This window comes from Aspergillus nomiae (assembly GCF_001204775.2).
Source record: "Aspergillus nomiae NRRL 13137 chromosome Unknown contig00104, whole genome shotgun sequence".
Lineage (NCBI taxonomy): Eukaryota > Fungi > Ascomycota > Eurotiomycetes > Eurotiales > Aspergillaceae > Aspergillus > Aspergillus nomiae.
Window position 1 is genome coordinate 46892 of NW_015378159.1, and position 21786 is coordinate 68677.

Below are 21786 nucleotides of genomic sequence, written 5' to 3' on the forward strand. Positions count from 1 at the left end.
CCTAGATATATTTTCCCATCAAACGTTAACCCAGCGCTGCTCGGATTTGGTTTTTAAATTTACACATATTTCAGCGATATCAGAGAACTGTTCGTCTCGCCTCTGTAGACATGTAGTCATCACTGTGACCCTGAAGATGAGGTTGTTATGAGGATAACTGAGGAGAAAGAAGGACAGCTCTTATGTTTCAAGAAGCATGTAAGATGAGCGTGGAGGGATTCCATGATGGGAAACAAACAGAAGCATCAGACAAAAGATACTGATAAACAGGTAAGAGGGTAGATCAATCGCTATATAAAAAGCACCCACAACCCTACGTTTTTGTGCCCCAACCGGTACGACCAAGACCTAAGCCTCACTTCCAACAGGCTTCCGTGGTTCAATCCAACACTTGTACTTCGGGTACACGAACCATGCACACCACGCATCCCATGGATCCTTCTTCTCTTCGAACTTCAAATCAAATTTGCGAACAATCTGGGGCAAGACCTTGGTAATCTCCAAGAGGCTGATATTGCGGCCAATACAGGTTCGAGACCCGCTGCCGAACTACGAAAGCGAAACGTTGATGTTAGTTTCAACAATCCTTGCCAAACGACGCCTAAACAGTAATAATACTTGGCATTTGACTTACCGCAAACATCATCGAATCTCGGTAATCAGGCTGCGGCTTGTCCTCCAACCAGCGTTCGGGTCGGTATTGATCGGCATCAGGACCATAGACCTTGTCGCTGTAGTGTAAGGGCCATGCATTCGTGCCGATGTGTGTCTAATATTGTGATCAGAGTTAGCGTAGCTGGAAGCAGGATTTCTAATGGGAGTATAGGAATCCTTACTCCTTCGGGTACATAGTACCCTCCAGTAAGAGTCATGCCTCCTTTCGGTACAACTCTTGCCAATATCGTGCCGACACCAGGATGCACTCGTAGGGTTTCCTTGATGACAGCGTTGAGGTACGGCATCTCCTGGGCTTGCTTGTATGTCACTGGATCTGAAATGCGGCCTTCTGCAGTCATGGTGTCAATCTCGTGACGCAGTTTAGCCAACTTGTCGGGATTACGATAGATGTACCACAAAGCGGCGCCGAGAGTGAGACCAGTCGTGTCAGAACCCGCACCTATATTCGACCCGCACGAGTCCAAGACATTATCGACTCCAACTTTGTGAGCAGCCTCCAATTCAAGTACCTTTCGCAGGAAGGTGTCGTATTGGGACTTTTGCTTGGCGCCGCTGTTGGTGTTGCGGTGCTTCCAATACTGACTCCAGATGTATTCAGTCAGTTTCCCTGTGGATGTACCACGCAAGAAGACTCTTTGTGCTGCTCGGAATGTACTCTGCAACTCCGGTAATAAACCCATGATACCAATCGTGTTGTTCATTGTATGCAGCTCTTTGATAATGCCTTGAGTGTCGCCCATGTTCTCCATCATTCCGAAGTTTTGGTCAAACTAAATTCAATCCATTAGCCTTGGAAGCTGCCCACGAGGAAACAGAAGCACGGTGCAATGAATTATATCCGACTTACTGTAATCTCTCCAATCACATCAAACGCATAGAACTGCATGAACTTGGGTATGGAGACCAGCTTTCGTTTCACTGCAAGCTCATTCATCTTTTTAATACACAGAGTTGTCATCCGATCTACTGCGTCTTCGTAGGCTACCATCGCCGACATCGTGTACAGGGACGCAACTTTCCTTCGTCGGTCTTTGTGGTCCTCGTTGTCCCGCACGGTGAAAATGTTCTTTGGGTCGCCTAAGGAGTCATAGAACTCGGACTTCGGGAAGTCGGCACCGAAGCCGTATATCTTCTTCACATCCTGTGGGTCGATGACACTGTACCTGTTGGGGCTGACACGGACCACCGGGCCTATTGCTTATTCTTAATATCACCATTCAGGTATTCCTTTGTAGATATTTCGCCAGTACTGACCGTATTTCCTATGAAGTCTGATATATTCCTCATGCGAGCGGCCTTTCATCAACTGACAAAATTCCCAGAGGATGGTGAAGCGGGCCCAGAAAGGTCCAGGCGCATTCTTTAATGGGGATAAGAAAAAGTTGTATAGAAAGGGTACAACCCAGAATATGAGCAGAGATCCGACCAGCAGACCACTAACAGCCCGCACAGGATTCCCTTGGACTATGTCCAAGACCGTACCTAGCATGTTGAGTATTTGTCTGTATGTTCAGTGAGAGTGATGAAGTAGGCTATATGTCAAATAGGTTACCAAAAGAGATATCAATGCCCGTTAGGAGATGATAACTGGTTTGATCCTGAACAATATCCGTGTCCCAGGGGCGCAACGGGGGATTTTATAGGTGGGAAAAATGCACGTCCAGGCTCAGCAATTCCCAGAGAGACAAGAGACCTTCCGATGATGTGGAGAACGCAGGTATCGCAAATGCAGAAACGGTGACCGTGCAGCGGCTTGCATGATCTAGTGCTCCAACGTCTCAGGACCATTTCTACAAAAAGACATATGGTATATAAACATCATCTCTTCTTCCGTACATTCTTTACGTATCTATGTCGTTTCCAAGCGTTGAATATCCTGCAATGTCATCAATTCGGGTCCTACAACCATCCTGCCCGCAATAATTTCTCTCCTCGTCTGTACGTATACACACAAGTCTTCCCCCACAGTACAAGCCTGGTGTGGGGAAGTGGAGCTACCTCAACTGGCATCGAGAAGGGTAAGGATTATGGCACCCTACTACGGCCCGCACTAGGAAGGCGAGTTGTCGTTACTAAGCGGAAGGTCGCTGGCTTGGTTCCGATGTCGATCCTTCTTGGCTCCATGCAGTTTCAGATCTTATTCTTCAGTGTTGCTGGTTCATTACGATGGGTTATCTACATGGCCTGATTGGACTTGGTGGAATACGGTTATACGGGAGTTATTTAGCATTGGAATGTACCATACCCACATTCTTTTCCGAGTAGCAAGAACACTATCAACGGACATTAAATTTCCTAAACGCATTGTGGCGAGTATCAAGCTGATCTCAAGCATTGACCAGAGCTACGAAGAAAGTGTAGTTCAAACCTGGTGCATCTGTCTTTGCCCAGTCTACCGGGTTATATATTTAGCTGGCCGGCTTCCTTCATAAATTGGGCTCATATCTAGACGTTGTAACTGCGGTTGGTTAACCGAAATTAGAAAACCCAAATCAGCCTATTGTCGGACCCCATACGTAGGCTTTGTTGATTATCGTACGTTGTGTCTCTCTTGTAATTACCAACATTGGATATTGCTGATACTTGATGCGCTCTGTCGAGCACAAAGTTGCCAGCCTACCAAGATATATATATGTTTCACATGCACGTAGCACCTCTCGGAAATACAGAAGTCAGCATGGACACCTGTTACTTGAACATGAAATGAGAGACTATGGGACGGACTTCGTGAAACGCCTTCAGCATGCAAAAATGACACCTGGCTCAGACAAGTCATGAAGTCTCATACTACAGTTGCTCATCCCTCTATACCATTTCGTTGTTTTTCGAGCCCTAATGCCAAGAGGCACTAGTGTACATACACAAGGACGATAACTGTACCAACGGATGATGATTGTATTGTATTGAACTGTAAAATGATAGAAATGATGTATTGTGTGTGTATCAGTAGTAAACTGCTCATATTCTCTGTTGTCTGTACTGAGCTACAGTTGATCTTTTTGGATCTTATCAGATTAATTAAGATAAGTCTATACTACAGTATATGTCCGAGTTTATTGTCTGTGAATCTGATTATTTCAATGGTTTCGTTAGCTATACCTCTGCCGGATGCTTCTAGTGGGACGCCTATGTGGTGTAGGTTAATATATGGCCTCTTAGTGGTGTGTAGTGCTATGAGAGAATAATATATAGACTCAGGTCTTGTTAGACCCCCTGATCCTTGGATATAAACCCTATTGTGTATCTCTCGAGTATATCCTTGATGAGTTTTACATCCCCTTGTATTAATCCCAGACTAGTCAACGAGGACTTTTCCGAGACGAACAAAGAAGTACAATATAATATTAAGAAACATTCGGTATTTATTATATAACTCAGTGGAGGGTAATTCTAAACAATCGAACTGTGTCAATAGACACCGAGCATGATCTGGTTAAAGGACCCCATTTACAGTGGGAGAACATAAAGCAAAATGCTGAAAATGATACTTATCGAAAAATCTGCTGTAACCAACGGGAGAGATCGCATGATACTACAGTCAGGGCATCTGTGAACGAACGTGCACAAGTTGAACTATCATCTAACAAAACTCTTGAAAGTACTAGTGTTGACTGTGACCCTATACAAAAACAGCTTCTGATGTGGGGAGATTTATTTTTTCCTAGCAAAAAGCTCAGACTATGTATCACATGATTTCCGTGAATAGCTCTATGTAGAGGAGGCAGTGCTCTCCAAAAAGAAAACAAAAGAATCCGTGGCACTCCTGAAGTAGATCACCGTGTCTGCTAATTAATATTATTGTCCTCCCTGGCAGTCATCACAGACCCCAACGGACAACAGCCGAGTCCAAGTCCGAACTGTCTTGAGTGTGCGAAGATATCCCGGTGAGGCTGGAGCCAACAGAGCGGAACAGAGATGAATATGGATTCGCCCCGGCAATCCTGAATGGTCATAGGCTACTAATATGATAGATCAACTAAACACCCGACGATGTCATGACAGCGTTCGAAAAACAATCAAGGATGATCGTTCGAAGGCGCCAACCAATCGGACGGCATTAGATAATCGTGTCCGAGATCAGCTTTGGAGTTGCCGAGCCAGCTGCCGAGCCCTGACTACCGTCGATCAGTCGAAGATATTTTGCTTTCTGAATTGTGGATGGCTTGCTAGACTGTTTCTATCTGATAAGAAACTATCTAACCACGTTCTGACCACTTGAGCCCAGCCGCGTGTAAGCTTTGCGACTAGACATGCTATTGATTAGAATGAATTACACCACGAGGAGCGTTGCCCTGTCCGCTTTTCTGTCTACCTACAAAGATGTACTCGTAGTTTATATATAACTCCCAGACGGTTGGCTTACTCGGCACAGTAGTAGCAAAAAGCTACTCTGTACGTCGCTACTTGTTACTGGCTGTGGTAGTGATGGATATTTTAACTTAGGGTATTGGATTAATTCCCCACCTAAAGACACTAAGCGGAAGGGACCCATGGCTGAAACAGCTCTCCATCGACCTTGGCACGGACTAGTGTCATATCCACGTCAAGAACCGGCGCTGACGCGGCTACACTCCGTAGCTAACCCTGTGGCACCTGAATGACCGATCGTCCGCGGCTAACCAGCCGTTACCAAGTAGGCAATGATTGGGTTCTTTTTTCACTCGACCGGATCTGTAGGACAAACACGCCCAGGTGCTTTTGGTAGTCAACCCTGTCTCTTGTTCTGGCCAATTTGCTATCCTGCCGGTGAGTCCGGTCCCACCTCTACGTGAGCGCTTCTTTCCAGCGACAATCTTCACTATTCGGCATCATGCACCCGAGTGTTCGATACAAGATCGGAATTTTGGCACTCAGTGCGCTATTGATCGTTTACTCCTTACACTTGTACTGGAAAGCAGACGTGGAATTCGCTGAAGCTATTGAACCTTCGTCACTCCAAGCGCGACAAACACTCCTGTGGCAACAACTCAGCTCCTTGTTAGAGGACCATGCCCCGGAATGTCCTTCCCCCGAGAGGGATGACAGCTCCGGAGCAATTCCGTTTAATGCCGTGAAAGACGTGTCTCGGCCGGACCTTATTACCAATTCCGAGCGCATCCAAGGGCCGCTACAGAGCGCGCATGATAAGTTCGTAGATGCAATAAGAAACTCGAATATAGATAGGGCCTATAACCCCGGAACCAGCGGCATCGTGTCCAGCGCCGGGAAGTCCTACCTTCCGCTGTTTGTCACTTCATTGCGCATGCTTCGACGGACCGGTTCAACTCTGCCCGTGGAGCTCTTCGTGAAGGACGAAACGGAATATGAGGCCAAGATCTGTGCAGAAATCCTTCCTCAGTATAACGCGAGATGCGTCATTCTTTCGGATATTGAGGCCAGCCAAGGCTACTCCACAGAGCAGATCGCCCACTACCAATTGAAGATTTTTGCGGTGTTGTTTTCTTCCTTCGAGAATGTCATCTGGATGGACTCCGATGGCTTCCCGCTTCATAAGCCCGAGTCGTTATTGCAGACCGAGCCGTTTACATCAACCGGTCTCGTCACCTGGCCGGACTTCTGGGCTTCGACGGCCTCGCCTCTGTACTACAATATATCTCGACAGTCCATTCCATCGATGACGGAGCGTGCTTCCTCGGAGACCGGCGTGTTCTTGATCTCGAAGAAAAATCACTTCCTGACGTTGCTGCTAGCTGCCTATTATAACTATTATGGGCCGTCGCACTATTTCATGTTGCTTTCGCAAGGCGCCCCGGGAGAAGGAGACAAAGAAACCTTCATCCAAGCCGCAGCTGCCATGGGCGAGCCCTTCTACACGGTCAGCGAGAAGGTATCCGCTGTCGGCCATGCGAAGCCAGACGGGGGTATTTCAGGGTCTGCCATGGTTCAAGCGGACCCGATCGAAGATTATCGATTGACCCGTGAAGGGAAATGGCGGATTAAAGACCCATCTGTCGCGAAAGCCCCTCAGGTGTTCTTTATCCATGCGCATTATCCCAAGTTTAACCCCGCAGAGCACCTGTTTGGCAATAAGTGGGAGACCGCACCAACGTTGAAGCCGGATGGTAGCGATGGGAGGGCATGGCTTGTCGCCGAGAAAACATTGGAACGGTTTGGCTTCGACGCGGAGAAGAGCTACTGGGAGGAGATCAAATGGGTTAGCTGTAACTTGGAGCATGTATTCGAGTCCTGGACGGGCAAGTCGGGGATCTGTGATCGCGTATCGGAATACTGGCGTAACGTGTTTGAGAGTCCGAATGAACAAACCCCCGTGTTCACGCAAAGCTGAGGGCCGTGCAGTGACACGTGTACGCTATGTTAGTGATTATATAGGTGACGAAAAGCTTGCTGTGCAGGGAACATGTCCAATTGTCAACTACATGATGGCCACATGGGAATATGTCGAAGGATATCGTATATCGTGGTTATATGAAAGGAGCAGGTATGCTGTGGTAGGAAACTAAGTGAGGATACAGTTAGTACTAGGACAAGCCATACTCCCTGGCTTCTCTCGGTCCCTTGAGTAGGTCAAATCACCAAGGGTTCAACAACAGATGTTGATCCTTCCCGTCCGAGGACACAGATCTGCCAAGAGCTGAAGTTCCCCCACCTAACGCACTGACACATCTTCTACCGAGATACAAAGTCAACTGGAAGAAGGTTTGATTGGAACCAGCAGTGATCTCAGGTGGGCTAAAATGAGGGGCATGCATATAGGAGGGTGAAAACATGACGCCATCAACAACCGATTTTAGTTTCCAAGATCGGTATAAGTATCTCGTTCCGACTTGTTCCTCCCATCCTCTCTCCAAATCTTCATCAACCATCCCTCACAGACATTGAAACACTCCTCCAAAATGCCGGTATGCTATGGAGCAATACTATAATAGTTGACCTGTTCGCAGTTCCGTGCTGATGTCTTAACCAGGTAGTCGTTGCATTTGAGAATCCTGAAATCTTTTATGATGATGGCTCCCCGGTCCACGCGTAAGTGTATCTATGTTAAATACAACTTCAATAAGCGCTTCTTTATTAATATTATGAGTTAGGGTCCTTGAGAGCAATGGCTTTCCGCCCGGGTCGTACCCGATAATTCGTCGCATGCCTCCAATGATAGTGCTTCCACAGTAAGTGTTGACCTTTATAGAGGAGGGAAGAAAATGGAAAACTCACCAAATGGAAATATTCTGCTTGGTAAGGTATTGTGAACTGACCAGCCGATTAGATTGAGCGATGGTGCTATCGGCGAACTTAGAGGATTTGAGGGAGTTGATGTCGACGTCCAAGCCGATGATTAGATATATATCTGAATATGACATTCAACGTTTTCATCTCAAGTAGTCTACTCCACGTACAGGTAGAAGCGATGCCTTACTACAGCTATTGCAATGAGTGTGATGACCTGCATAGGGCCATACATCAACAGGTTCCCCAACCGTAGGAGTTGAGCAACAACAAGAGCAAAATAGTTGTGAAACAGGAGAACTCCGGGAACATATGGAAGCCCCATGCGAAAGACATCAACATCGGAGGCACAGGTTCTGTAGACAACAATCTGGTTATAACTGTCAACCAAAGGTAAAGGATCATACCTATGTCCGTTGTACATGGTTCCAAGAGTCTCGGCAAGTCTCACACCCAGCCTTTCCGGTCTGGAGATACTAATCCTTCTCTTCTAGAAGGGAAGGATATAGACAGGAACAGGTATCATATCAGTATGAGTCCTCTTATAGGAATGGGCATCATTGTTGAGGTCTAGCATAAAGTATGAATGCTCTCGGATACATATGTTCACAGCCAGTAAGTAAGCGAGCCTCGGAATCTGTCCTTGGGAAGAGTACAGAGCCATGGAGAGTATCATTGCTATTGGGAGTCAGAAGGTTGTCTTCACTACAGATTCTTCATGGATATCGAGTAACAATAGATGAGGGGGACTTCTCTTTCAGGTTGGGATGGTGGTGTAGAAATGAATTGTTACTTGACAATCCTATGCCAAGAATCTTTGGCCTTGGCGGTTTTCTTTGCTCTCCTTGCTAAATTCATCGTTTATCACGTAGCTCAGCTCCTCGCTACTCATAAGGGGCGCAGACAAGACGTCATGACATCGTCTCTACGATGCCTTCCTGAATTATAAACAAGTGAAGTAGGACACTATATATCACCATTACTTATGCTTTCGAAATAGATCAGGGTCAGAGATATGATCTAGCCAAGAAGGCCAAGCTAGTGGCCCAGAGTCCTTGAAAGGTATACATGAACCTGTTATGCACGGGAAGGGCTTTCACTGGCCATCACTAAATTAGTTTATTCCCCACATCACTATAAAATGGAGCCATTCCCTATCCAAATATCGTTGACCCCAGATCTTTTTTTTTTCCCGGTTAGATCACATCTGTCACCTGTTGACAAGCAAAATACACAACAGAATACCCACCTGATTGTCACACAGTACCGCTTGACCCACACAGCAATTCAGAATGCACATTGCCATCTTCAACTGTCTAAAGCCCATCCAGGGCCGCACCTGTCCTGACATGTTTAAAAACCTCATCGAACGTGGACTAGACTATAATAAAGAGCGCCTTGATACCTCGAACATCGCCATATCGTATGCAATTTATAACTGTACTACCAATGAGTTTCCGACATCTTTCGCCGACATAGACGCAATAATTATCACGGGATCATCAAAGTCAACATACGATCCTCATCCCTGGATAAAACAGATGCAGGATGTTCTGCGGGGTATGGTTTGCCCTTTGCAGAAGATGTATTCTCCACGAGACTAACACCACCCCAGATGTGTATAACAACCACCCGTATATTAAACTGTTCGGGTCCTGCTTCGGGCACCAGATGATTGCATCAGCACTGTTGGAAGATCGTGGCGTACGGATCGAGAAGAATTCAAAGGGGTGGGAAATAGGCGTGCACAGTGTTGACTTTGACCCCGAGTTTCTAAGCTACTTTCCGCAATTTACAAATGGGGACATTGCTGCCCAACGGAAGATTCAATTCATACACCAGGATCAAGTGGCTGTTTCGGATGGGTCTCTTCCCCAAGGTTGGATAATACTGGGAAAGAGCGATATCTGCAATGTTCAGGGTCTCTTTCAGCCAAATAGAGTGCTCACATATCAAGGACATGCTGAGTTTGATAGAGCCACGACGAAGGCAGTTCTTGAAAAGGTCAATAATCCTGCGTGGTCAAACGAGGATCGAGAGGCTGCTGATCAGATAGATGATGCGGATTATTATGCTGGGATTCTGGTGCATTTTCTGCTACGCTGATGCATACAATTGGTCGTTGTTCGGTATTTTGGATTCGAAGTGAAAGTTATCTCATTTGAATGGGGACTTGCACGACCTCTAATTCGTACCTTCAAATATTTAGTGACGCCCGATCTACTATCCGTGGATACATTATTATCACAAATGAGGGTAGACTGTGCTGTTTTATTATGCAAGCCAGCTCTAGATTTATGAGGGAATAATATACCCAAAGCGACAGATACTCATCAATCACGGGGGATGGTCGCGGAGAACACTAGTCAGAGTGGCATAAGCGATTTGGGGATGACAGACGAGCGTACTAGACACTAAAAAAAAGAAAAAGCAATATGTGCAGTTCTAGACTTCACTATATGCATAGATATTTTTCTTCGCGAGTAAAATAAGTGATAGTACGGCATCTACTGTTTAGCAAAGCTAACCGACCGGGGTGCTGTGAGCTGTAGTAGGTAAGGTACATGCCTCAGGATACCGGTTGAGGTAGCATAACCTCAGATGCGACCTCTCCTTACATATTAATACTACCGTAGTAGTGTGTACACGTATCAATGCATATACCCGACGGCAAAGGTCACTGAAGGTGCCATCGGAGGAATGTAGATCGTCGATATCGCGCGGGGATCGGCGGATTCGGCCAATTAATATCCTCACCCCTGGCTAGATGTAGTAGCTATCGGATCAATCGGTGTTTGATTACCCCGCTACTTATCGGGCGAGTTGACAATGGCATGATTTATAACTCTGAAAGTCCCAGGGTGCCGCCCATGGTAAATAGAAGTGTCACATAGATGTTCATAGCCGAATTGTCTTCTTGCCGAGCCAGTTGTATATATAGCTGAAGGCAAACGAAAATATGCGATTCACCGCGAAATGGGTACCCGTAGCGACTGCATGGGCTAGCACTATTCCAGCCCAAGTGGTCGCGTCCATTGAAAATCCAAGCCTACTGCCGACCCCGCCTATGGGATTTAATAACTGGGCCCGATTCATGTGCGACCTCAATGAGACACTGTTCGTTGACACTGCAGATGCAATGGCTTCCACCGGTCTATTAGAAGCAGGCTATAACCGTATCAATCTGGACGACTGCTGGATGAACTATGATCGCGCGGACAATGGGTCACTCGAATGGAACATCACTAAGTTCCCACGCGGTCTTCCCTGGCTCGGGCAATACGTCAAATCTAAAGGCTTCAACTTTGGCATCTACGAGGATTCAGGGAACCTGACCTGTGGGGGCTATCCTGGATCCGAGGGCTACGAGGAAATTGACGCCGAAACATTCGCGGATGGGGCATCGACTATCTGAAATTGGATGGATGTAACGTCTATCCGAAGGAGGGTCGCAACTTGCAGGAAGAATACAAATACCTCTACGGCCATTGGCACGATATACTCAGCAAGATGCAGCAGCCACTGATATTTTCCGAGTCAGCGCCTGCGTACTTCTCCATGACTGACAATCTCACTGATTGGCATACGGTCATGGACTGGGTTCCTGAATACGGCGAGCTCGCCCGGCACTCGGATGACATTATCGTCTACGGTGGAGAAGGCAGTGCCTGGGACAGCATCATGACCAACTATAGGTTCAACACGCTGGTGGCTCGGTATCAACGTCCTGGGTATTACAATGACCCTGACTTCCTGATTTCTGACCATCCAGGACTTTCGCTCGACGAAAAGCGATCTCAATTCGCAGTTTGGGCATCCTTCTCGGCGCCCTTGTTCATCAGTGCCCATATCCCTGATTTATCCTCCGAAGACTTAAAGTACCTAACGAATCAAGCCCTAATTGAAGTTGATCAGGATCCACTAGCTCAACAGGCAACACTAGCGAGTCGGGATAGTTCGCTCGATATCTTGACTCGGAGTCTGGCCGACGGTTCCAGATTAGCCACCATCCTCAACCATGGTAGCGATCCAGTCGAAACAGATATCTCTCTGGATATACTCGGCCTGTCCACTGATTGTACATACAAATCACAAGATCTGTGGGACGGGTCGACTCAGAACATCAAAGATGCTATACATATTAAGCTAAACACACACGCGACCGCCGTGTACAAAATTGATATCGACCAAAAGTGTTCTGCTGTTACACCCACCGGCATCATCTTTAACACGGCCTCCGGAAAGTGCCTTACCGGTACCACATCATCCGTGGGATTTGAATCCTGCGATGGGAGCAAATCGCAGATATGGAAAGTTGACGCATCGGGGTTGATTCGCACATTGTCTGATCCATCGAAATGTTTGACGGCGGAGGATAAAGCCATATCCCTAAAGGAGTGCAAAGAGGATGGTGCGCAGAAATGGTCTTATGCAACCACAGGGAATCTGAAGAACCTTGACACCGGCAACTGCTTGACGGAGAGCGAAGGTATTTCTGCTTGTGGCTTCGAAGTCAATAACCAGGTGTTTGGGTTGCCTGCTGGTGTTCAGCTCGCATGATAACTTCTGAGCCGTTCTGTATTCACCGTGGTCAGGAGATGGATAGCAGGCAGGCTTATGGTAAACTAAATAATAGGATCACAACAAGTATAAATGATATAACATCTTGAACTATTGAGTCTGCGAGCCGACTACCAAATAATTCGTCAATTCATGCGCACGTATTTTAAATTACACAACCAGCATCATTTTCTATGGTTGTCAGGATGCTCCCCCTTCGTTTATCAATAATAGCCTCTCTCATAAACGGGCTTCGAGACCTGATGACCGTCCCCCATCGGAGCATCACAAGCGGTGTTGCAACCAGTGCCAGAGACACGAATGCAAGGGCTGAACTAGCCCACTGGAATCCAAGATCCGTATACATGGCTGTGGTGGCGAGCGGAAGAAAAGCAATGGCAATATTCTCCACAAGGCCTACCGCCCCAAGGGCGCTGGCCGCATACTTACTATAAGCGTCTATGAGGTAGTTTGCATTACCTATGATAACGGCAGTGGTTCCGAAGCCCACCATCGCCAGGCCGACGGTTGGTGCACTCCAATGTACGGAGGGATATGAAGTCCATCCATATACAAACATCCCTCCAGTGACACCAAGAAGACCCCCGACGATTGATGAGTATAGCCTGGCTTCGGGGATAGGTACGCCTGGTATCTCGATATTTCGAAATGCGGAGTCATGATACCAGTGATCGGTAGATATACAAAGCAGACAGCCGAGGATTTTGCCTATTACAATAGCAACTTGGACATAGCCTGCCTTCACAGCATCCCAGCCATAAAGTTCGGCATAAACCTGCTCGACGGACTGAGTAAATAGATAAATTGTTCCGAGGCTGAAGGCTGCCCACAGCGCAGCGACAAAAACCACCAATTCCGTGACGAGCATATACAGTGGTCGTTTCATACTTTTGATGACAACTTGGTACGATGGCGTACGGTCTAGTTCGAGCTCTGCTGCTGTGTACGCGTTCTTGCCGTCCGAACGGAAGGATTTGGCCTTCACTCGGAGAATGGCTGATCCTCGAGTCTCCGGAAGACCGAGCGCGAAGAGTGGGAAGGCCGCCGCTGTCCAGATTGTTTCCATATAGCCTATCCAGCGCCAAGAGAGGAACTTCAATATCGCTGCGCCGACAACTGGGCCTATGCTTGTTGACCCAAGATATATAGTGACGTATAGACTGATCGGGATGCTTCTGGCTCGATCGCCGTGAAAGACATTCGATGCTATGCTAGCAACTGCATCGCTCATCAGTGGAACACATCCACCACTGATGAAGCGGACAATGATCAATGTCACGTAGTTATGGGCGAAGCCCACTGGGACCAGGAAACAAGCAAAGACAAAATAGATACTGAGAAGTACAGGTCGAACTCCGAAGTCCTCCATGATAGGAAATAGGATCAGCGGACACAGAGCGGCCCCTAAGCCCCAGGAAGTGGTCAGCCAGTAGGAATGTGGGAATGTCGCATCCGAGATATGGAATTCTTCACTAATATCCTCGTGGGCAACAGATAAGATCGTTCCGTTCATTGAGCAAATGAAACTCGCTAGGAGGCCTAGTCCGGTCGCCCACCACTTCTTCCACGAAGGCCAGTTGAAAGGGTCTTGTGGATCATCTGGCCCATTCCAACTGACTATTGTAATATCTGTAATATGGATTGGCACTACGATTCCATCGTCAGCAGGGTAAGTGACGAAGTAAAGTTTTGGTCAATGGGGGTGACGAACCTTCTGGAGCAGAGTCTGAACGCTTCGTTAAATCAATGCCATCCATCTCAAATAGTCTTTGAGTTTCTCTCCCGTGATTTTGGTAGACTGGTGTATTATACCCTCATACAATTAGTATCCTTTAGGGCTCAGTAACGACGGGTGATGCAGAGATCTGACGCCAACCTCAATTTTTTAAAACTTTAGCAGTTTTGAACCGAGCATAGAAGGGCACAGGTGCAAATACTGTTTCGCAAGTGTTCCCTTAACTAACTTATGGCCGATTTTAGTACTCGCCATGAGCGTCGAGTGGACTCCGGAGTACCAAAATAGGCAATCGTCCCAAATAGGTAAATGGCCCAAATGGGTAAGGCTGATCTCGGATCGGCGTTGATCGTCAATCCAGCTCCAATGTCACCTGTTGCATATCGAGCCCTCAAAGTGCTATTACCCAGATTCACTCCATGCCGGACAATTGTTATCTACTACCATGAGGGAATTCCAAATCTCTTGGCAACCGGGCTTTTCGCTGTCCAAGAAACCAGTCAGACGGTCGAGGACCCGCAGGCCCAATGCAACCCGCACCAACTGGAATTTATCTTAGAGCATCCCGTCCGGGACCAGCCCTCTATACGGTCTGCAAAAGGAAATCCGTCTTCCCTTGATCGACTACTAGCTGAGTTTTATATTAGGTCCACGATTAGCAGCTGTGACTTAAGTACGAGTTACAATGTGACTACCGAGCGGCGGCCGTATCGACACGAAAGCATAGATATACGTATACCTGCGCATTTATCTGCCTCTCCGGACAAACGCGAAGCTCGAAGGGCTGATGTCAATACATTCGGTCTGAATGGTCTGCCTGAAGAATCGTTTGTGCCCATCTCCATACCACCTGGTATCCTTTACAGCACCCTTGGTCAACGGTACAACAATGTCCTCGAAAGATGTATGTCTGTCCTAGTTTTCCCAATGCATGCTTCGCTAATTCGGACCTGCAAGATAACATGGAGTTTTGCCGAATCCCATTAACATCCGATCTCCAAATGAACCCCTTTATGTACCGAGAAAGCTCCGGCCCAAAACCAATGTTTCTGGTCCATGCGGTAATGGCTTTAGCTGGTCATCACGTCGAGAGCGAATCCACCAACATCCATCGCCATACCGCACTTCAGTTACTCCGCGAGAGTCTTGAGATATGTACAAAGCCTGGACATAGCTCTGCTATCCTGGACACCATTGTAATCCTATTTTCACTAGATGTTGGTCGCGCCCCAGCAGACGTCAAAAATACCCCTGATTTACCATTTATTATAGGAAACCCAATCTGCCCTCGGAACCTGGCGTACCCATCTTCTCGGAGCACATGGCCTTATTGAAGCGTGTGGTGGAATTGACATGTGGGTCACTTCCACTAGGACACAAGTGCAAATAGGAATACTGTTATGGTATGAGAAATTCGCCTTCTTATTCGAAAAGATTTAGCTGACGGGTCAGGTGGGATGCGATCACGAGCCTGGTCAACAGGGAAGATTGTGTTTTTCCGTATGAATATTTCGAAGCCCTTTTGTGCAACTACAACGGCCAGGGGTGGGACTTTTTCGGTCTATGCGGATGTCCACTCAGTCTCGTGAAGGTGGTGATGCAAGTAGCCCAATTAGCTGCAGAGCAGCGAAGGTCGTCCCCGACACAGAACGCCACGGTCTTGACAGCAATTGAAAGATCACTCGAGTCGTGGCATTATGTTTCCCCGGCCACCGCTTTTAAAGACGAAGAGAGCATGCATCAAGATGTAGACAGCATGCACTGCTCAGAGGCTTGGAGGAATGGACTCCTCCTGTATCTATACAGGGTGTTTCGTTGGGCGCCTGGGCAGAGTGTCCCGATGCACACTCTGTACCGCGCAAGGGTTATCATGGATCATGTCTTTGCTTGTCGTGATGAATGCATGGTCTCCAGACAGGCCTTACTACCGCTCTTCTTTGCGGGCTGTGAACTACAAGATCACTCGTCCCGCAGGAAGATCCTGCACACCTGTGCATCTTGGAATGATAGGACAAGATACCACATGTTTAGCACAGCTATACCGCTGCTAGAAGCGGTGTGGACAGAACAAACGATACATGGTTTCGAGAAGGTCTGTTGGGGCCAGATCATTGACAAACATCATACATCCGATAGCGATTCACCTTTGCAGATGCGGATTTCATTTGGGTAGTCAGGCCATGTTCATTTCCGGTGTCTTTGGTCTCGTGATGCTAGCTCTATTAATTATCTAATTTGAAGTTGCTGTTGTTCCTTCCTGGATTTGTCCAAATTGCACTGCCCACAAATACGTACAAGTGAAATGCAAGAAAGATCTGACACATAGAACTACAGCCACGTACTATATATATGGAAATAGCCCAGACTGAACCTGGAGTACTAGATTGCGCTCATACTAAAAAAAACTCATCGATATGAAGTATACTCTGGATTCTGCACAGGAGCGTATTTTCGCTCCTTGAGTATTATAACTACTCACCGCTCAGCCTTGTCACGTTACCTTCTGATGGAATCTTAACCATGTTCTCTTAATACCACCGGTATAAAGCATTAGCTGAGCGGTTAAGCTCTTCCACAATGGACCCCCTGTTGTGGCGCAAGGCTACTACGTACAGCAGTGCTGCCTAACCATGCCAGTTGAGCCCTCCTTGTCAGCATACAGCGTATTTATACCCCTCAAACCAGACCAGGTTTTCTCTATGCTTCCCCGGCATTTTATCCATCATTTAGTTCCCTCAACATAGGAAAACCATAACGAAGACTAGTACAGTTTCAGGATGAAGGACACTGCCGCAACACCTAAAATGTCCGAAGAACAACACCAACCCTCGGGTATAATACACTCTGAATCAGCTCAGAGCTATAGAGACGACTCGGACGACGAGCCTATGGTCTATGAGACTCCCCAGGACTACGCGACTTCGGCACGGCAGGAGCGCGACCGTCTTATCGCCGAAGGCGCTGATCCTGATTCTGTTGTCCTCCAAAGCGAAGTAAAAAATTATGTCCCACGACAAGATGGCGATTCCTCTACCGACTTTGTAAAGCGCTATGTCGAGATTATGAACGCTATGATCGGTCGCGGTATTTGTATTCTGAATGATCAGTGTACAGCAGATATGGTGCCAACTGGATTCGGGCCTATAGATGGAAGATTTTTCGATTTGGGCCCGGGATCGGGCGCGACGAAGCGGGAGTATCGAGAATTTAGTGAGTGGTTCTCGGAAGCGTCGGAAACAGTACGGATATATGAGGTGCCGGAGATGTGGTTGAAATTCGAGAAGCAACATCCAAGGGAGATTTGAATTGTAACACCGGGAACAGGCCTTGATTTTGTATTTCAGATTATCTATGCCATGGGAACCCAATTTCTATCGTGCGGTGCCGAGGGCCGTCCAATATACAAACATATAATTTCTACTACGGAATGGAATATAGAAAGGGATTCACAGAATCCTCGATACACTTCAGTTTTTCATATCATACTTATGTTTCATTGCGAAAAGGTTTTGTTTGCCTCGCGTCCTCCTTCTAGGAGCCATTAATGAAACGGATAGCTCTACTCCCGATCGCTTAGTTGAGGCCAAGAAATATGTGCCCTGTGATGATTTGCTCCCAGAATGGCCCGAATAACTCATGTCACTACAGACTTTAGCCAAGACAAGCTCTCCTCGAAAGGAAGCTGGTACTAACATCCAGGATCGCGGTCTTAAGCTCTGCGTGGTAGATCTTTGTTCACCCCAGGATAAATTGGCGTAAGTCTTGCCTCGCATTGACGCCCTCATCAGTGCCATTTCAAGGTACGATCAATTGGCACAAAAGACCTTAAGGAGAGCTGCCAAAGCTTTGAATACTCAACATACTATTCCCTCTGCCCATTAGGGCCCCGCAAAAAGTAATACCATTTCGTGCTAAGAGATCCTGTATCTTCCACACCCTGCACATTATCTCCAAAATACCCTAACCTTGCTACCTTGTTCTAACCAAAAGGATTCAGAAAGAGGAGGTATATAATGAAATTAAAGCACCAAAATCACCGTACAGCATTATTGCAGTTTGATTCTGGCACCAGCTTTCCTTTCCCCGCGTCCTTTTTGGGCGAGCTGATTATGCCGTCCTGTACCAGGATTCAACCGCCATCTATAAAAATGGAAAGATACCAAACGACTTCGTGATGTTAGTCATTGGCGAAGACCAAGGAATTTGGATCATGCTGCCTGCCCAAGGAATCAAAGGAAATGCAGAATAGCGGCTTTGGCTTACCGTAGCAGAGATCAGATAGTCATACCAATGTCATTCTGACAGTATGACTGCGTAGATCAGGAAGCAAACTCCAAAGTTTTGCCGCTCATGTTGGCTTTGTTGCAAAACCACAGAATCCCTCTTTCTGCGTCTTCCCTGAGTATCTTAGTCTTTTGTTTATGGTTCCTGGCAACCCTCTCTACGGATATTCCCGATTTGGATCCTTTGGCTCATTATTTTCAGTTAGTCTCGTTCAATATCTCACCCTTACAAATCCATAGACGTTAACTTATACTCATCTTAGTAGCACCCCTCAGTGTTCAATCTTTCCTGCTCACGATGTCGTCTCCCGGTTCGGAGTTTGAGTTAATCATCCGACAGCAGCCTGCCCAGGCACGCATGGCCGGTGGGAGGGAGAGAGAACGCAGGCCAGTCGACCCCCCACCGGTAGTGCAGGTCCGAGTAAAAGCGGAGGCAAGTTACCTCGCGCAGCACTATCTCGAAAGTCCCCACTATTTTATGTGCTGCAGCTTGGCAAATCCCTCAGATGGCACACTTCCGCCATCAACGAACTTGACTGGTACTTTAGTATCGTCACTTCACGAGCTGAAGACGAGGATAATAACAAGATGGACCTTTTCGTATTTGGGGACCTGTCGGTGAAAGTCGAAGGAGACTTTCGCCTAAAGTTCACACTCTTCGAAATGGGTAAGGGTGCCGCCATTCATTTGCAGTCCATCATCTCGGACCGCTTCACCGTGTTTCGCCCAAAGAGCTTTCCTGGAATGGCGGAGTCAACCCCTCTGTCCAAATCACTCGTAGACCAGGGTTTAAAACTGAGGCTCCGAAAGAAGCCGCGGTCGTTGATAAAGCGACAGGTCCCGCTGCGCCTTGAGCATTATCGGCAGCCGGCTCCTCGTTCTCAGGGCCATGCTTCGCTGCAGATACCGGGGGATATCTTTAAAAGTCACCCAGCAGCTGTAACTGCAGGGAGTCATGAATATAGTCATTATACAGGTCTGGTCAAGCGGTCCTGCCTTGCACCCGATTTTATTAACCCAGGCATGCACAACGATGGGCAGACATACGAACTAGAAGCTCATCCTCAGACCGCGGCTCTGCATGAAAACCAACCACGGGCTTATCCAACGCAAGGAGGTCCCGCAAGCCGCGCTGTTGTTCCAGATTATCAGATGTTGTCCCGTGTTCCAGCCTTGGATCGGATTCAACAAAATTTGTGAACGCGTATCACATCCCGAATGACACCCATATTACAGAAGCCATGGCTCGTTAGCTTGTTTCATTTGTTTAGTTAGTTTGGTCTTTTATTCAGGATATTGTTATAGCTTATTGCGTCAGGTATTCTTAACCCTATCTATCACTTGCCCATTGTACTGATATGTTGCACGATTTTGAAGGGTTTGTTGGGATCCACCAATTTGATGTTGCCTGCCCCATTCCTTTATTATTGACTGAAATAGACAACATGCAAGATCAATAACATACAACTCACTCCGCTGTTTTGGTGGATGTTTCGAAATGAAGGCCATTCCTTTCATTTCCTCGCAGGGCAGGACCATTATAACACTTTCCGAAGTCTTAATGATATTGGCTGTAATCTATGTTTCGTTTCTGTCTAAGGCGTGTCTAACCAGCTATCGTGCAGAATTATCACAAGTGACATCAGTAGTAAATAGTTTATGTTCATATCCGAAAGTATAGATAGCGACCAACACACGTCAACGAGACGTATGCTAAAGATAGGCCACAGTGTCCTTTTGAGATACAACATATCCATAGCCGACGACGAGTATCGGACCATGCCCGCCTACTCCTCTAGATCCACGTCTGCATCATCATGAAAGATCACAGCCCCCCAATCCGGCCGATTAAACCTCTTTCCCTTAGGCACAGCCAAAGAATCCATGATCTCCATCTCCTCCACCGTCAACTGAACATTCCCCACAAGATTCGCCAGAATGCGCTTCGGATTCGTACTTTTAGGAATAACACTCCACCCCTTCTGAATCCCCCAACTCAGCATCACATTCCCGGTATCACACCCTCTCTTCGCGGCAATATCTACAATAGCCGGATGAGAATGCAATGTACTCCCAGACCCACCCAGCGGCCCAAACGCAGTTTGATGAATCCCTTTCTCCTGGCAATACGCGTGCAGTTTATCCTGCGGCAGCAACGGCTGGATTTCAGTCTGGTTAACGGCCGGCACCACGTTCGCCGTCTGGAGCAATCTTTCCAAGTTCACGGTCGAGAAATTCGCCACGCCGATTGCGCGCACTTTGCCGGTTGCTAATAGCTTCTCCATCTCCCGCCAGGTGTTGCTAAAGTCCCAGCCTGTTGCGTGGACTTTGCGGTTCTCTTTGCCATATTCCTCTGGGTTAGGGGATGGGTCCAGTGTTACTGGCCAGTGCATGAGATATAAATCCACGTAGTCGAGGCCCAGATCGTCGAGAGATTTATCGAGAGCAGACTCCACCCGGCGGTGGTCTGAGGACCATCTGTCAACTTGGGTTAGGTATTGTAGACATGTTTGTTCATGCGTGTAAGTGAAGACGAACAGTTTAGTCGTGACGAAGTATTCACTTCTAGGTACTTTGGTGGTTCGAAATACTTCTCCGATCTCGCGCTCGTTGCCGTCTGCATTGGAGATAGGGTTAGATGTTGGAAACGTTCATGTTTCTGATGACAGTGGCACATACATAGTGGGGCACAGTCCTACGATTTAAAATTAGTGATATGTATAAAACAAAAAGTAGAGGATAAAATAACTGAAGCAGACTTACAAAATGCCGATATCCAACGTCAAACGCTGTCTTCACTGCTGCTGCAGCTTCTCCGGGCGCCGCTTTCCATGTCCCGAACCCTACGGCCGGGATCGTAGCACCTGTGTTCAGAGTGAAAGTTGCCATAGTGTGATGCGTAATTAGTCGACCTGGTCACTACAAAGAATTTGAGTAGCACCAATAAGTCACTTATCATACACTTGTTCATACTAGACGGACATAGTCCTGCCTCGGGTGTAGGGTGTGGTGCGGGGATGCGTCGGAGAGAACGCCGGTGGTGCAAAGCGACTCACCTTCATGTTCTAGCAGGGCCCTACGTCGACTCAATGACCCGATCAACTAACCTCATTAATCGACCGATGTTTATGAAGTTAACAGTACTAAGATTCGCATCGGAGAACATCCTAGTGGCCTTTTGTGTCAACCAACCTTAGCATTGAACAGCAGAGATATATTTCTGTTCGCTACCAGCCCTCTACCGTACTTAGCACAAACCCCAACCACAGAACAAATGTCAACGAGAGCTAAATTATTTTTTCAGACGCATATATGGGAGGACGGATC

General features: G+C 47.2%; 10 protein-coding genes across 10 annotated transcripts; 7 read left to right on the forward strand and 3 right to left on the reverse strand.

The window, feature by feature from the left end:
- Positions 1-348: 348 nt before the first annotated feature.
- Positions 349-2167, reverse strand: ANOM_005886 (cytochrome P450; the record flags this gene model as incomplete). The annotated part of the gene is made up of 5 exons (XM_015551143.1): positions 349-549; positions 635-769; positions 837-1448; positions 1526-1869; positions 1933-2167. The coding sequence occupies 5 exons, from the start codon at positions 2165-2167 to the stop codon at positions 349-351; spliced, it is 1527 nt and encodes a 508-aa protein (XP_015407680.1).
- A 3321-nt stretch (positions 2168-5488) lies between these two features.
- On the forward strand, positions 5489-6964 carry ANOM_005887 (alpha-mannosyltransferase; the record flags this gene model as incomplete). Its single annotated transcript, XM_015551144.1, has 1 exon — positions 5489-6964. The coding sequence occupies one exon, from the start codon at positions 5489-5491 to the stop codon at positions 6962-6964; it is 1476 nt and encodes a 491-aa protein (XP_015407669.1).
- Positions 6965-9152: 2188 nt separating this feature from the next.
- On the forward strand, positions 9153-9966 carry ANOM_005888 (type 1 glutamine amidotransferase; the record flags this gene model as incomplete). Its single annotated transcript, XM_015551145.1, has 2 exons — positions 9153-9420; positions 9476-9966. The coding sequence occupies 2 exons, from the start codon at positions 9153-9155 to the stop codon at positions 9964-9966; spliced, it is 759 nt and encodes a 252-aa protein (XP_015407681.1).
- An 853-nt stretch (positions 9967-10819) lies between these two features.
- On the forward strand, positions 10820-11275 carry ANOM_005889 (putative alpha-galactosidase; the record flags this gene model as incomplete). Its single annotated transcript, XM_015551146.1, has 1 exon — positions 10820-11275. The coding sequence occupies one exon, from the start codon at positions 10820-10822 to the stop codon at positions 11273-11275; it is 456 nt and encodes a 151-aa protein (XP_015407679.1).
- A 95-nt stretch (positions 11276-11370) lies between these two features.
- ANOM_005890 (alpha-galactosidase A) lies at positions 11371-12420 on the forward strand (the record flags this gene model as incomplete). The annotated part of the gene is made up of 1 exon (XM_015551147.1): positions 11371-12420. The coding sequence occupies one exon, from the start codon at positions 11371-11373 to the stop codon at positions 12418-12420; it is 1050 nt and encodes a 349-aa protein (XP_015407666.1).
- A 166-nt stretch (positions 12421-12586) lies between these two features.
- On the reverse strand, positions 12587-14198 carry ANOM_005891 (putative MFS multidrug transporter; the record flags this gene model as incomplete). Its single annotated transcript, XM_015551148.1, has 2 exons — positions 12587-14088; positions 14153-14198. 2 exons carry the CDS (start codon positions 14196-14198, stop codon positions 12587-12589), a joined length of 1548 nt encoding a protein of 515 aa, XP_015407665.1.
- Positions 14199-14494: 296 nt separating this feature from the next.
- On the forward strand, positions 14495-16349 carry ANOM_005892 (uncharacterized protein; the record flags this gene model as incomplete). Its single annotated transcript, XM_015551149.1, has 4 exons — positions 14495-15080; positions 15134-15393; positions 15449-15579; positions 15629-16349. 4 exons carry the CDS (start codon positions 14495-14497, stop codon positions 16347-16349), a joined length of 1698 nt encoding a protein of 565 aa, XP_015407664.1.
- Positions 16350-16953: 604 nt separating this feature from the next.
- On the forward strand, positions 16954-17481 carry ANOM_005893 (uncharacterized protein; the record flags this gene model as incomplete). Its single annotated transcript, XM_015551150.1, has 1 exon — positions 16954-17481. One exon carries the CDS (start codon positions 16954-16956, stop codon positions 17479-17481), a length of 528 nt encoding a protein of 175 aa, XP_015407663.1.
- A 1276-nt stretch (positions 17482-18757) lies between these two features.
- On the forward strand, positions 18758-19659 carry ANOM_005894 (uncharacterized protein; the record flags this gene model as incomplete). Its single annotated transcript, XM_015551151.1, has 2 exons — positions 18758-18880; positions 18949-19659. The coding sequence occupies 2 exons, from the start codon at positions 18758-18760 to the stop codon at positions 19657-19659; spliced, it is 834 nt and encodes a 277-aa protein (XP_015407662.1).
- Positions 19660-20246: 587 nt separating this feature from the next.
- On the reverse strand, positions 20247-21348 carry ANOM_005895 (glycerol dehydrogenase Gcy1; the record flags this gene model as incomplete). Its single annotated transcript, XM_015551152.1, has 3 exons — positions 20247-21076; positions 21139-21154; positions 21223-21348. The coding sequence occupies 3 exons, from the start codon at positions 21346-21348 to the stop codon at positions 20247-20249; spliced, it is 972 nt and encodes a 323-aa protein (XP_015407661.1).
- Between the last annotated feature and the right edge of the window lie 438 nt (positions 21349-21786).